General features: G+C 39.9%; 1 protein-coding gene across 4 annotated transcripts in view; it reads right to left on the bottom strand.

The window, feature by feature from the left end:
- The window catches only part of LOC110509879 (protein unc-13 homolog B), a 127,660-nt gene extending 113,029 nt beyond the window's left edge, over positions 1-14,631 (bottom strand). For all 4 annotated transcript variants that reach the window (XR_016493279.1, XM_021591060.3, XM_021591059.3 and 1 more), the window contains exons 1-2: positions 14,364-14,631; positions 814-843 (exon numbers count right to left, since the gene is read on the bottom strand). Coding sequence is in view for 3 of the 4 variants with exons in the window: in XM_021591060.3 (XP_021446735.3) it covers positions 814-843; positions 14,364-14,385 (52 nt within the window). In the remaining variant the exon portion in view is untranslated. The remainder of the gene's footprint in view (positions 1-813; positions 844-14,363) is intronic.
- Between the last annotated feature and the right edge of the window lie 2,011 nt (positions 14,632-16,642).

Genomic DNA, 16,642 nt, shown 5'->3' on the forward strand with positions numbered 1-16,642 from the left:
AAATATATAATTTTAACCTTTATTTTGATAGGGGAGACATTGAGACCTAGGTCCCTTTTCCAATTGTGATTACACACACACACACACACACAGATAAATCAGAACCATGGCGAGCCAAATCATATTTAGCTTACGTATATAGGACTAAATTGTTATTGGTATCTTTTAGTTGTCACTGTATTAGATTAAGCAGAGGTGATTTGATAAAGTTGAAATGGTGCTGGTATAGTGGAGGCAACTCCTGTTTGTTTGAGACTTGCAGTAACTCTCCGTGGTTCTAAATCAATAGTTGTTTAGTGGTCCGAAAATGTCAGAAACATGAACTTGCTTGACCGTGCTGTAGGTTATGTAACTGTTTGTTACATGCAATATGCTTTGTGGACTTCACCAGACAGAGGTTGCTCTCCGGTTTTGTGATGAAAGAAAGGTGTGGTTGAATTTATTCTGCCACTTCTTATTGTCTCAGCCTTAGGCATATATACCAGTGTCAAGGCATATGAACTAACAGGTTATAGAGCAAACAACGCAATTATCAAAACACATAGGTTGCAATATGCCAGTAGCTTCCCCAGTGATTTTACGCACACACGACTACTGCTGAGCAGCTCACCTGCACATGGGATAGAGCTAGGAGGGAAGCAGGGACAGAAAGCCCCATTGGATTACGCTAATACAAAAGTCAACCAACCACTGCCATACAGGAGAAGTAGGTGCAAATTACTTCCTGCTATGAAGGCTTTTTAAAAAGGTTCACAAACAGTCCTAGTTTCGGTCAACATAACTCCTAAATAAAAAGGTAGTTTAAGGACTTACCTGGAGATCCTTGGAGTTTGGCTTTCTTTACTGAAATAGAAAGAGAAAAAACAACTGTTAGAAACAAAGACATAAAACTGTGTTTTTAATAAAACCTAGACAGCAAGTCGTTATGCCTGCTCATGATTTACTTCAAGGATATCATACGGACTCTGATAAGGCTGATTGCTGTAGGCTAGCCCTACATTGTGTACAATTCATGTGATCGGGTGTTCACTTCACGTCACTTCGGTGTCCCCCTAAGAGGCCACAGTCAGAGCCAGGATATCCGTCATGCTGAGAGTGTAACCGGATCAGTGAATCATGGAACAGAAAGAAGTCACACGGACACCAATCAGCCACGTGTTATCAACCACAACGACAGAAAAACAAGGGCACATGACATTTGTCGGTGAGTTCTGACATTCATTGATATGCAGACCGACAGATGGGGCACATGTTGATGAGGCATGGAGTAGGATTGTGTTAGACGTGGCCAGACGTGTCTGAGTGAGCATCACAATATTCTCTCAACCTATCAGCAGAAAACACCAGCCTATCACATTTTTGAGAAGCACCAAATACTAACAAAAAAAAGTGGCATGGGGGAATAGAATCCACCACTGTTAATAATTGACCACGTTTACATGCGCACAGTATACCAGATAAGGTCTTAAGCTGTTTACATGCAACTTTTAAATCCCGCTAACGAATAGCCCTGTATCCATGAATACACCAAATACTCCTAATGGAAGTTCATATGGGTTAAATGGAATAGTAACTGAAGTCAGTACACTGACTGTAGACCTATAACCTCTCATATGTAGCATGATATTAACTCCTGCTGAATTAGGCATTTCTTGCAGAAAAATGATACAACAAGTGTGCGTGTAATGTGTCATCTTTGAAACTTATGCAAGAAGACAGTATTTCAACCACATAAAATATGCACCCAAGACAAACTGTAGTCTATTCATAAACATTCATTCTAAAACATTAATTCAGAAGTTATGACAGAAGAGAAGCTGCATGTACAGCACATTCGGAAAGTATTCAGACCCCTTGACTTTATCCACATTGTTACGTTACAGCCTCATTATAAAATTGATTAAATAAATAATTTCCCTAATCAATCTACACACAATGGCCCATAATGAAAAAGCGAAAACAGGTTTTAAGAAATGTTTGCACATTTAATACTTTATTTTTATTCAGACCCTTTGCTATGAGACTCAAAATTGAGCTCAGGTGCATCCTGTTTCCAACTTGATATAAGTCCATCTGTCATAAATTAAATTGATTGGACATGATTTGGAAAGGCACACACCGGTCTATATAAAGGTCCCACAGTTGACAGTGCATGTCAGAGGACAAACCAAGCCATGAGGTTGAAGGAATTGTCCTTAGAGCAGCAAGACAGGATTGAGTTGAGGCACAGATCTGGGGAAGGGTACCAAAACATATCTGCAGCATTGAAGGTCGCCAAGAACACAGTGGCCTCCATCATTCTAAAATGGAAGAAGTTTGGAACCATCGAGACTCTTCGTAGAACTGGCTGGCCGAATGGCTAAACTGGGCAATAGGGGGAGAAAGTTCTTGGTCAGGGAGGTGACCAAGAACCCGATGGTCACTGACAGAGCTCCAGAGTTCCTCTGTGGAAATGGGAGAACCTTCCAGAAGGACAACACTCTCTGCATCACTCTAGCAATCAGGTATTTGTTATTTTATTTAACTAGGCAAGTAAGGCCTTTATTGGTGGAGTGGCCAGGCGGAAGCCACTCCTCAGTAAAGGGTACATGACAGTGTCGTGGCAGAATCAGAATTAGTTGGGTAACATAGATAAGATGTTTTATTTTCATAACATGCTTGTGAGATACTTGTCATTTAGAATGTATTTTGTTGTACTATATTGTTGGCCGGTTGCAGTTATCGGTTCTCTGTCAGGGTTCAGTTACTTGGGCCACAGAAAGGGGAGAGGTCAAGCTTGTCTTCATATGTAAATGTATCTTTTAAACCATGTGAAGGGATGATTGAGGGGGAACCAATTATCTATAGGCTCCACAATGTCTGTGTGCCAGTCACTGTCTCTCTGTGATCTTGTCCAGGAGGGGGTGTATTTGATATATGCCATTGGGTGAGGTAATGGTGTTGGTCCTGAGTGGTACCAAGAGCGAGATAAGAACATAGTTTAGGAGACCAAAGCTGAACGATAATTTATAGCCAATGCTGTCTGGCTATGTGTGTCTTTGCTATAAAGGATCTCAGTTGCAATGTGTAAGCACTCTCAGATAATTCATTTATAGACACTGAATTGATCTGAGAGTCACAGGGTTGTGATGGAGCTCATAATAATTAAAGATGGACTTTATGATAACTCTGACTTGTGTGGTGGTTTGCTCTCATGATTTGGTAAATACAGGAAATTTCCACTACGACAGCCCGCTTGGAGTTTGCCAAAGGGCACCTAAATGACTCTTAGACCATGTAAAACAAGATTCTCTGGTCTGATGAAACCAAGATTGAACTATCTGGCCTGAATGCCAAGCATCCCATCTGGAGGAAACCTACAGCAAAGTACAGAGAGATCCTTGATGAAAACCTGCTCCAAAGCGCTGAGGATCTCAGACTGGGGTGAAGGTTTGTATTTGCTATGGATCCCCATCAGCTGCTGCCAATCGGGATCTTCCTTAGGTCCGACAAAATTAAGGTAGTTACAAATATATTGTAAAGATACATTTTTTTTATTTTTTACAACAGATTTCACAACACACCAAGTGTGTGCCCTCAGGCCCCTACACCACATATCTACAACACAAAATCCATGTGTATGTTATCATGTGTGTCGTGTCTTTGGCTTTACCGGATTAAGTGATATGAGGTGTAAACCCATAACACACACATTTTTCCAGCAGCAGACTATGATCGATAATGTCAGAAGCTGCACTGAAGTCCAACAAAAAAGCTCCCATCTTTTTATCATCAATTTCTCTCAGCCAATCATCATTTGTGTAAGTGCTGTGCTTGTTGAATGTCCTTCCCTAGAAGCTTGCTGAACGTCTGTCAATTTGTTTACTGTAAAATAGCATTGTATCTGGGCAAACACAATTTTTTCACAAAGGTTGGTAACAGGCTGATTGGTCGGCTATTTGAGCCAGTAAAGTGGGCTTTACTATTCTTAGGTAGCGGAATTACTTTTGCTTCCCTCTAGGCCTGAGGGAACACACTTTCTAATAGGTTTATATTGAAGATATAGCAAATAAGAGTGGCAATAACGTTCGCTATTATCCTCAGTAATTTTCTATACAAGATGTCAGACCCCGGTGGCTTGTCATTGTTGATAGACAATTTTTTAACCTCTTCCACACTAAATTTACAGAATTCAAAACTACAATTGTCTTTTATAATTTGGTCAGATATAATTGGATGTGTAGTGACAGTGTTTGTAGTTGGCATGTCATGCCTAGATTTGCTTATCTGGCCAATTAAAAAAATAATTAAAAGTAGTTTGCAATATCAGGCGGTTTTCTGATGAATGAGCCATCGGTTTCAAAAAATTATGGGTTGAGTTTACCTTTTTTCCAATAATGTCATTGAAGGTGCTCCAAAGCTATTTACTATATTTCTTTGTCATTTATCTTTGTTTCATAGTGTAGTTTCTTCTTCTTTTTATTCAGTTTAGTCACATGATTTCTCAATTTGCAGTACGTTTGCCAATCGGCTGTGCAGCCAGACTTATTTGCCATTCCTTTTGCGTCATCCCTCTCAACCACACAATTTTTCAAATCCTCGTCAATCCACAGGATTTAACAGTTTTTACAGTCATTTTCTTAAAATGGTTGCATGCTTATTAGTAACTGGGATAAGCAATTTCATTAACCTCTTGAAGCTGTGTGTTGCAATATTGCTCCTGTGATTTCATGAATATGAATATTTGTATTAATATTATTTGACTGTTGCGCTATGCTATTCACTGGTTGCTGACGAAAATAATCCCATGACAGGGATGGGTAGCGTCAAGAAGTTAAAGTGTCAAGTGCAACGTTTTTTTGCTCCTCATTACACACCACCGACCAACAAATATTCTTCACATCAACAACATAGGAATCACTCCAAAACGTATTTTATGTGTTAAGGCCCGTCCTTTGGTTTTCCTAGATATGGCTAGTATATTGTGATCACTACCTCCGATGGATCTGGAAACTACTTTCAAGCTATTTTCTGCAGCATCAGTAAAAATGTGATAAATATATGTTGATGATTTCATTCCTGTGCTGTTTGTAACTACCCTGGTAGGTTGACTGATAACCTGAACCAGGTTGCAGGCACTGGTTACAGTTTGAAGCTTTTTCTTGAGTGGGCAGCTTGATGAAAACCAGTCAATATTTATATAATCCAGAAAATATACATCTCTGTTGAAATCACATACATTATCAAGCATTTCACAGATATTATCCAGATACTGACTGTTAAGCTACATATGTTAACCTTTCTAGCGCAGGCATTCCGCTAGCGGAATATTCCTCTGAAAAGGCAGCGCACGAAATTTAAAAATGTTTTTTAGAAATATGTAACTTTCAGACATTAACAAGTCCAACACAGGAAATTAAAGAAACTTCTTGTTAATCTACCCATCGTGTCCGATTTCAAAAACGCTTTACAGCGAAAGCACAACATATTATGTTAGATCACCACCAAGTCAAAAAAAAAACAGCCATTTTTCCAGCCAAAGATAGGATTCACAAAAAGCAGAAATATAGATAAAATGAATCACTAACCTTTGATGATCTTCATCAGATGACACTCATAGGGCATCATGTTACACAATACATGTATGTTTTGTTCGATAATGTGCATATTTATATCCAAATATCTCAGTTTACATTGGCGCGTTACGTGCAGTAATGTTTTGATTCCAAACATCCGGTGATTTTGCAGAAATACTCATAATAAATGATACAAGTGTTATTCACAGAATTAAAGATAGATTTCTCCTTAATGCAACCCCTGTGTCAGATTTTTTTTTTTAACTTTACGGAAAAAGCATAATCTGAGAACGACGCACAGAGCCCAATCCAGCCAGAGAAATATGCGCCATATTGGAGTCAACAGAAGTTAGAAATAACACTATAAATATTCACTTACCTTTGATGATCTTCATCAGAAGGCACTCCCAGGAATCCCAGTTGGACAATAAATGACTGATTTGTTCCATAAAGTCCATAATTTATGTCCAAATAGTCACTTGTTGTTAGCGTGTTCAGCCCAGTAATCCAACTTCATGAGGCGCGAGCTCTTCGTCCAGACAAAAACTAGAAAAGTTCCGTTACAGGTCGTAGAAACATGTCAAACGATGTATGGAATCAATCTTTAGGATGTTAACATAAAAATTCAATAATTCTCTGTATTCTCTGACCACCACACTCATCGCAGTCTGTGATCACGCCTACCACCGTCGTGTCGTCAGCAAACTTGGTGTTGGAGTCGTGCGTGGCCACAGTCACACGAAGGGACTAAGCACAAACCACTGATGGGCCTCTGTGTAGAGGGTTAGTGTGGAGGAGGTGTTATTGCCTACCCTCACCACCTGGGGCCGGCCTGTTAGGAAGGCCAGGACACAGTTGCAGAAGGAGGTGTTCAGTCCCAGGGTCCCCAGCTTGGTGATGAGATATGGAGGGGACTATAGTGTTGAATGCTGAGCTGTAGTCTATGAACAGCATTCTCACATACTGTAGTTATTTTTCTTGTCCAAGTGGGAGAGGGCAGTGTGAAGTGCATTTGAAATTATGTCATCTGTGGATCTGTTTGGGAAGTATGCAAATTGGAGTGGTCCAGGGTGTCTTGGATGATGGTGTGTATGTGTGTCATGACAAGCCTTTCAAAAGCACTTTGTATTTACAGATGTGAGTGCTATACGTCGATAGTCACAGCTGAATCTGTGCCAAAGTCAACATGGCCCATTTCATGAGTGGTAGCTATAGCCTTCAGCCCAGAGCCGATATTGCCTGTAATCCATGGTTTTTAGTTTGGATACGTTTGCATAGTCACTGTGGGTGCTACGTCATCTATGCACTTATTGATGAAGCCCGTGACTGTTCTGGTAAACTCCTCAATGGTATCGGATGAATCCCGGCACATATTGCAGGAAATTAGCTTCAAAACAACATTTTCCTCGGTCGCTCAAATTAAATAAAATCAAGCTGGTGGTGTATTTAATATAGGCTCAGTAAACAATAAAAACATGTGAAAAGGGGGGGCCCTAGGGGGAAAAAGGTTGGGAACCCCTGCTCTGCACAGACACTCATTTCCTCTCCCTCACACTGGGAAATTCTCAATTGGGCAAAGGTCTGTACACTCCTCGACTCCTCCATCCCCCACTCCTTCATGAAACCAATAAGTGGTCGCAATATGTAGGAGACAGTGGAGGCTCCTGAAGGGGAATAGGTTTGTCGTGCCCTCTTCACGACTGTCTTGGTGTGCTTGGACCATTCTAGTTTGTTGGTGATGTGGCACCACATGGCCAGGTCTCTGATCTCCTCCCTATAGGCTGTCTCACCATTGTTGGTGATCAGGCCTACCACTGCTGTGTCATCAGCAAACTTAATGATGGTGGAGGATGTTCAGGATCATCCTACCATGGAAGAGGTTTGAAATCCCTTACACTCCCATTGAAACAACTGTTTTCTCAGATGAGAAAAGCATGCACACATTTAAAAATGATAAGCTACTTATCCTTGTAACTATACTGAACATTTATTTAATTTTTTCATCCCAGCCCCCGTCCCCGCAGGAGGTCTTTTGCCTTTTGGTAGGCCGCCATTGTAAATAAGAATGTTCTTAATTAACTGACTTGCCTAGTTAAATAAAGGTTCAATAAAAATGAATTTAAAAAAATTAACACAACATGCAACAATTTGAAAGATTTTACTGAGTTACATTTCAAAAGGAAATCAGTGAATTTAAATAAATAAATAAGGCCCTAATCTATGGATTTCACATGACTGGGCAGGGGTGCTGCCATGGGTAGGCCTGGGAGGGGGGGCATAGGATCACCCACTTGGCAGCAAGGCTCACTCACTCGGGCGCAAGGCCCAGCCAATCAGAATGAGTTTTTCCCCACAAAAGGGCATTGTTACAGAGAGAAATACTCATCAGCACCAGAAATAAGCTTTGTGTGCATATGGAACATTTCTGCCAAGAGTGTGCAAAGCTGTCATCAAGGCAAAGCATGGCTACTTTGAAGAATCTAAAGTATATTTTGATTTATTTAACCATTTTTGGTTACTACATGATTCCATATGTGTTATTTCATAGTTTGGATGTCTTCACTATTATTCTACAATGTAGAAAATAGTAAAAAAAAGAAAAACCCTTGAATGAGTAAGTGTGTCCAAACTTTTGACTGGTACTGTAAGTGTTTCCAGACAGGCTCTTCTAGGCCACCAGGCTGTGACTCTGGCCTGTGAGTTGGCACGATGGCATGATGTCCCAATCAAGCTGATGCCTTGTTAGCAGAGGAAAACAGAGCAGAGAGCCATAAAGCGAGGGGCCATTATGATGGAAACTGATGCTCATCTCTCCTCTGCTCAGCCCTCCATCTTTGTGGAAGCGGCTGTGTGAAGCCATCAGTGTTTGGCCAGGGGCAGTTACTCAGTTACCCCATCAACATACTGTTTTCTAATCTGCTCTACGGTGTGCTCAACTAATGTCTAGCCATATTGGTTTCTTTACTAAATAAGCTGACAAGAGGGACATATTTGATATTGGCAACCACAAAATATCACTAAGCAGTAAAAGTTATAATAATTTGAGCCAGGGTGTATTAGTTTTAGTAGATTAAAAACACAGCATAGCAAAGAAAATATGGGATAGAAAAAAGCTAACAGCAGTTCCACTAACAATACTACATACCAACATAATTTATTACATCCACTCAAACTTTAACTGCCAGCAGCCCAGCACGAGGCGCATTTTAATATTGACTCGCTTGCGACTGTTACTTAACTCAGAGGATTAGTACTGGTAACACTTAAATTGGCACTCCAGTCTCCTTTTCACCTCATTGTTAAATATTACTGAACTGTCAGAGCTAGAAGCACAAGCATTTCACTACACCTGCAATAACATCAGTTAAACATGCGTATGTGACCAATACATTTGATTTGATAACACCTGGTTTACTTAACAAAAGTCACATCTCAATAGGAGGTCCAGGTAAGTCATGACATAGCACAAGTGTGCTCATCTATTATCCCTCAAGCAAGGGGGGAAGCCGATGACATCACAGATTCCCATCAGACCATCTCCTTGAATGCCCTACTCGCTGAAGTTTGCAGTTATGTCTAAAAATATTTTTCTCAAAACATAGTTTTCTTACCTTTTAGTACTGTGTTCTTTACTGTATTTATAAGTGAGATAAAGGTAAAACAGTAAAAGTTTTTTTTTAAATAGCTGGAGGACATCTTTAAGTTGGGGACAGAGGAGGCACATCATGTGAAAACATGGTGGATGGGAGGGACAGAAACTCCTGACTCTGGCCCTGCATGCCTGGAGTGCTGTGGCTAGAGAGCGTCGTCAGGCGGGCCCAGGGAGACAGGAAGCAGGAAGATAAATTCAGCAAGTTGGGTCAAAGGCTCTGCTGCGGCTGGTATTGTTCTGTATTTACACATTGCAATATGAAGTGGAGGCTATGGGCGGGTGGGCGAGCAGGCGAGAGAGAGAAACAGATGTCTATAGGATTACTTTTGCAATCTCTCAGCGCTCTCCCCCTCTCTGCTCTCACAATTTTGCTACTGTACTCACAATCTCTGTCTGTTCTATTGGACTTGTTCTTGTTTCTCCCTTTCAACATGACATCTTTCCCATGTCATTCCCCTCTCACACGATCTTCATGATTTAAAGGCCTAGTCCATACACCTTCGAGCTGTCTGTCTGTCGCTTTATCTATATATCAGATTATTGACACAGCTGAATCTGTGCCAAAGTCAACATTGCCCATTTCACGACATTGTTTGCTTTCATTTCATGAAGACTGTCACGAACACTGTTTTTCTATAGCACTAAGAGACACACATCACTGTTTTTTCAGAGGAGCCACAGACTAAATCCCAGTCCATGTCAATGGCACACTTAGCATATGAAAAGGCTTGGTGGTACTCCAAAAATATTCTGTCTGCAAAAATGATCTACCAAATCAGGATGTCTATCCAGGATCCACACATTACAATCCCTAGGTTTTCTGGAGAATATTATTAATGGTCCCTGTGTACTGTCCACCTAGCCACGCTCCACACACAGCAGGGGTCTCTGTGACTGTCCCTTGTCCACCCTATCCTGTTTCACACACAGCAGGGGTCTCATGACTGTCCCTGTCACACGTGGGCACTTGGAGGGGAGACCACTTATCTGTTGTGTAGACATCACCATGGAGAGGGGCCTTTCTAAAGGTAATAAATAAACCAAAAACCATGGCGCTGCTGTACGGGGGAATGGGTGAGTCACAGCAGCCAATCACATACAGGCCGACCAGACGGTTTAGTGGGGACTCAATGGAGTGGCAGGTAGCCTAGCATTTAAAATCTGTAATTTTGAGTGTTCATTAGGCTACTTGTCTCTGGATATGCTGTGTCAACCCATCCAGACTCCTTATGACCCATTCACTGCCACACGCTCTCATCTCTTCTGGCCTGTGACAGGCCCAGATAGAGACTTGGCTATAAGAGGTGTCAAACAAGATTGCTCTGGATGAGGAGAATTAAGGTTAGCCCATGGACAGATGCCAAGAGAAGACAGATACCATTTATACTGTTTTGTTACCTGACCAAGTCTGGACGTGACAACAATAGCCGCGGACTGAATTAGGTAAACTGAAAAATTTTAAGACTCACTTGCATGGTGTGATGAGCCTGACAACTGAATTTGTAGTTGGTTAGAACTGTGATCACAGACAGACCTAGGTGGCAAGACACACGAGCTCCTATAATAAGTACCTCTGCCAACTGGTCACAATCAACACATCTGTGCCATAATGTACCTGCCAAAATATAATGATTGTAGAGATATGAAAATAATACCTCAGAGCGTGGTTGACACTGGCATGTCTGCTATGTACACTTGCATGAAATGGACAAAAACATGTTTTGAACATTATTAGTCTTGATGGAGATAGGCCTGAAGGACTAGACTTGACACTCAACACCTGCCTGTTTTATTTTCTCTCAGTGTCAAAAAGAGAAAGAGTGACCGTACCAGCCACAGAGGTATTGACGACAGGGGGAGATAATAAAACTAATCAGATACTAGTAATCATTTTTCTATTTGGGTATTATTTTGTTACATTTTAGTATTTTTCCCAAAATGGCCGATTAATTAGGGCCAATTTCAAGTTTTCATAACAATGGTAATCGGCATTTTTGGACACTGAAAATGGCCAATTACATTGCACTCCATGAGGAGACTGCGTGGCAGGCTGACAACCTGTTATGCAGTGCAGCAAGGAGCCAAGGTAAGGTGCTAACTAGCATTTAACGTATCTTATAAAAAAACAATCAATCTTAACATAATCACTAGTTAACTACACATGGTTGATGATAGAGGTCGATCGATTCATCGGAATGGCCGATTAATTAGGACCGATTTCAAGTTTTCATAAGAATCGGAAATCGGTAATTTTGGACCGATTTTGCCATCTTTTTTTTACACCTTTATTTAATCTTTATTTAACTAGGCAAGTCAGTTAAGAACACATTCTTATTTTCAATGACGGCCTAGGAACGGTGGGTTAACTGCCTTGTTCAGGGGCAGAACGACAGATTTTTACCTTGTCAGCAAAGGGATTCAATCTTGCAACCTTACGGTTAACTAGTCCAATGCTCTAACCACCTGCCTCACGAGGAGCCCGCCTGTTACGCGAATGCAGTAAGAAGCTAGGGTGAGTTGCTAGCTAGCATTAAACTTAATCAATCATAATCACTAGTTATTACTACACATGGTTGATGATATTACTAGTCTATCTAGCGTGCCCTGCGTTGCATATAATCGATGCAGTGCGCATTCACGAAAAAAGACTGTCATTGCTCCATTGTGTACCTAACCATAAACACCAATGCCTTTCTTAAAATCAATACACAGAAGTATATATTTTAAACCTGCATATTTAGCTAAAAGAAATCCGGGTTAGCAGGCCATATTAACCAGGTGAAATTGTGTCACTTCTCTTGCGTTCATTGCACGCAGAGTCAGGGTATATGCAACAGTTTGGGCCGCCTGGCTCATTGTGAACTAATTTGCCAGAATTTTACGTAATTATGACATAACATTGAAGGTTGTGCAATGTAACAGGAATATTTAGACTGATGGATGCCACACGTTAGATAAAATACGGAACGGTTCCGTATTTCACTGAAAGAATAAAAGTCTCGTTTTCGAGATGATAGTTTCCGGATTCGACCATATTAATGACCTAAGGCTCGCATTTCTGTGTGTTATTATGTTATAATTAAGTCTATGATTTGATAGAGCAGTCTGACTGAGCGATGGTAGGCACCAGCAGGCTCATAAGCACTCATTCAAACAGCACTTTTGTGGGTTTTGCCAGCAGCTCTGCTGTTTATGACTTCAAGCCTATCAACTCCCGAGATTAGGCTGGTGTAATGATGTGATGTGAAATGGCTAGCTAGTTAGCGGGGTGCGCGCTAATAGCGTTTCAAACGTCACTCGCTCTGAGACTTGGAGTAGTTGTTCCCCTTGCTCTATGGGTAACGCTGCTTCGAGGGTGGCTGTTGTCGTTGTGTTCCTGGTTCGAGCCCAGGTAGGAGCGAGGAGAGGTACGGAAGCTATACTGTTACATTGGCAATACTAAAGTGCCTATAAGAACATCCAATAGTCAAAGGTATATGAAATACAAATGGTATAGAGAGAAATAGACCTATATTTCCTATAATAACTACAACCTAAAACTTCTTACCTGGGAATATTGAAGACTCGGTAAAAGGAACCACCAGCTTTCATATGTTCTCATGTTCTGAGCAAGGAACTTAAACGTTAGCTTTTTTACATGGCACATATTGCACTTTTACTTTCTTCTCCAACACTTTGTTTTTGCATTTTTTAAACCAAATTGAACATGTTTCATTATTTATTTGAGGCTAAATTGATTTTATTGATGTATTATATTAAGTTAAAATAAGTGTTCATTTAGTATTGTTGTAATTGTTATTATTACAAATAAATTAATAAATAAATAATAATAAAAAATAATATATAAAAAAGAAATAAAATACATCAATAAATGTAAAAAAAATAATACAAATAAAACAAAAATCGTCTGATTAAGCGGTATCGGCTTTTTTTGGTCCTCCAATAAATCGGTATCGGCGTTGAAAAATCATAATCAGTCCACCTCTACTCCAGACAGCATTCTAAAAAAAATTATAACATGTGCTTTACCTGATATGTAATAGGACTATACTATCTTAAAGTAAGTGCCCAGTGTTTCCAGATATCTATGAAATATGACCTATAATGAATTACAATATGAGTGAAATTGTTTAATCATGTTAAAAAGCAGCTTTTCTCTGTTGAAATGGGGTGGGCGTACCTCAATAACAGAATTGTGAGGGCGTATACTGGTCATTAAAAATATTCATGTGATAGACCAATGATTGGCAAGCTCATCCTCCTCAAAAAGATGACATCATCCTCTCCGAGGCAATAGCAAGCATTTCTGAAACATCTTTTTAAGATACAAGTTTGAGGTGAGGATTTTGATTTTTCTCCAATTTACACTTTGGACACAAAAAAGGGTACAGGATGAGTCAACAACATTATATGGGTATGAGTTAACAGAATATGAACAGAACAGTTAGATTTAATGGACAGTTACTTCAAGACAGTTTAGGATGTTAAACAGAGACACTGCCAAACATGTCTAGTAAATTAGATATTTAGAGGAAATGGACATGGTGATCTAAGACATCCACAATCTAAAGATAAAAGGCTGTCTAGTATCTAGAATCACACACACCTCGTTAAGATGGCATTGGTTTACATGATATTAAAATCAAACAAGTTATAAATATACTTTGATATCCAATTACACTATTACACCTGCTAAAAATATTTATCTAGTGAAACTGCTTTTTACTACATATTTCAATGTAGTAATTTGGAAAACTGTTGACAAATGTCAAAACATTGACAAATGTTGAGTCACAGCTGACAGAGAAGAAAACACTGGGAAACAGCTGGTGAATAATTACGTAATGTAGACATGCAGTCTCCAAATCCAAATAAAATAAACTATTTTATTATAATATCTGAGCTTCATGAGTTTCTCTTCCCTATCTGTATAAGGGAGACAAAAACGGAAATAACTCGGCTTCAACAAGGGAAAAAAACGTAAACAATCACGGTCGCATAAGTTCAATTCGTTCAGTTTGGTCCATCCTGCTGTCAAAACCGTTACATATAATGTTTGCGAATCACACTCTGCTTTACTTGAGACAATTGTATTTCTTTCGCTTTAAGAAGTCAACATCAATGAAAATGTATTAAAGAAAAATGTAATAACTCACCTCTTACACAAAGTAGAGACATGGCAAAAGTTTATCTGACAATTCCTCTAGTTCAAAAATGCGCTCGGCACGGCAACATTACAAACAATGCCTCCAATCACTTTTTAAATTCTTCGCAGAATTTCCAGAGTTAGAGGTGGGCTTGAGATGCTGGAAATGGAAACATAAATGTTCGGCAGTGAGCAATAGGTGCCTGCCAAAGGCACGCCATGAAAAAACCATTAGACTAACCTGACAGCACCGCGATAAGAGGGCGGTGCCGAAGTACTCTGTAATGACATCTAGCCCATCCATTGAGGGAGCATAATCTCTGAAAAGGGCGGACCATACAGAAGGTTCTGACCAATCGATGAAGAGAGACTGAAAACCACAGTTGAGGGAACAGGTGGTGACGCAGACTCCTAGATAGTGTCCTGCGCTGTAGTTTTTTTGTTTGTAATTTTTGCAGACTCTCTTATCTAGAGAGCAATTAGGGTTAAGTGCCTTGCTCAAAGCCTGGAGTTGTTTTTGTCCGCTACATTGCCAGTTGGTCTTCTTTGGTTATCATCCTTTACAATCAGATTCAGATCCCTTGTAGTTTTATATTGTTTCCTTGGAATTCTAACATGTTGCCATGACATAGAAAGCTTTTGCATGTAGACCTATATTAAAACATTATTGAATAGCCTTTCACTGAAAAATGTCATTTAATTGCAAATTCAATCAATACTATTACTATTTATGTCTACACAAGCAGCCCAATTCTGATATGTTTTACACTTGTTGGTCTTTTGACCAATCACATCAGATCTTTCACATCAGATATTTTTCAGACTTGGGCTGCCTGTGTAAATGCAGCCTTAGAGTCGAACTGGTACCCCCTGTATATATTCTCGCTATTGTTATTTTACTGCTGGTCTTTAATTATTTGTTACTTTTATTTATTTTTGAGGTATTTTGCACAAAACTACATTGTTGGTTAAGGGCTTGTAAGTAAGCAATTCACTGTAAGGTCTACACATGGTGTATTCGGCACGTGTGATAAATAACATTTGATTTGAAATAGTACTGGTATTTGAAAAAAGTAATTTATGCTCGATTTTTTTTTCCAGACATTTGATTTTCTTCATAGATATACAGTGCCTTGCGAAAGTATTCGGCCCCCTTGAACTTTGCGACCTTTTGCCACATTTCAGGCTTCAAACATAAAGATATAAAACTGTATTTTTTTGTGAAGAATCAACAACAAGTGGGACACAATCATGAAGTGGAACGACATTTATTGGATATTTCAAACTTTTTTAACAAATCAAAAACTGAAAAATTGGCAGTGCAAAATTATTCAGCCCCCTTAAGTTAATAGTTTGTAGCGCCACCTTTTGCTGCGATTACAGCTGCGATTCAGCCCCTTTACTTTCAGTGCAGCAAACTCTCTCCAGAAGTTCAGTGAGGATCTCTGAATGATCCAATGTTGACCTAAATGACTAATGATGATAAATACAATCCACCTGTGTGTAATCAAGTCTCCGTCTAAATGCACCTGCACTGTGATAGTCTCAGAGGTCCGTTAAAAGCGCAGAGAGCATCATGAAGAACAAGGAATACACCAGGCAGGTCCGAGATACTGTTGTGAAGAAGTTTAAAGCCGGATTTGGATACAAAAATATTTCCCAAGCTTTAAACATCCCAAGGAGCACTGTGCAAGCGATAATATTGAAATGGAAGGAGTATCAGACCACTGCAAATCTACCAAGACCTGGCCGTCCCTCTAAACTTTCAGCTCATACATAGAGAAGACTGATCAGAGATGCAGCCAAGAGGCCCATGATCACTCTGGATGAACTGCAGAGATCTACAGCTGAGGTGGGAGACTCTGTCCATAGGACAACAATCAGTCGTATATTGCACAAAACTGGCCTTTATGGAAGAGTGGCAAGAAGAAAGCCATTTCTTAAAGATATCCATAAAAAGTGTTGGTTAAAGTTTGCCACAAGCCACCTGGGAGACACACCAAACATGTGGAAGAAGGTGCTCTGGTCAGATGAAACCAAAATTGAACTTTTTGGCAACAATGCAAAACGTTATGTTTGGCGTAAAAGGTTAAAATTGATGGGAAGATGGATGGAGCCAAATACAGGACCATTCTGGAAGAAAACCTGATGGAGTCTGCAAAAGACCTGAGACTGGGACGGAGATTTGTCTTCCAACAAGACAATGATCCAAAACACAAAGCAAAATCTACAATGGAATGGTTCAAAAATAAATATATCCAGGTGTTAGAATGGCCAAGTCAGAGTCCA

The sequence above is a fragment of the Oncorhynchus mykiss genome, chromosome 29 (genome assembly GCF_057628025.1).
Source record: "Oncorhynchus mykiss isolate SJ-2025 chromosome 29, ASM5762802v1, whole genome shotgun sequence".
In the NCBI taxonomy this organism is placed as follows: domain Eukaryota; kingdom Metazoa; phylum Chordata; class Actinopteri; order Salmoniformes; family Salmonidae; genus Oncorhynchus; species Oncorhynchus mykiss.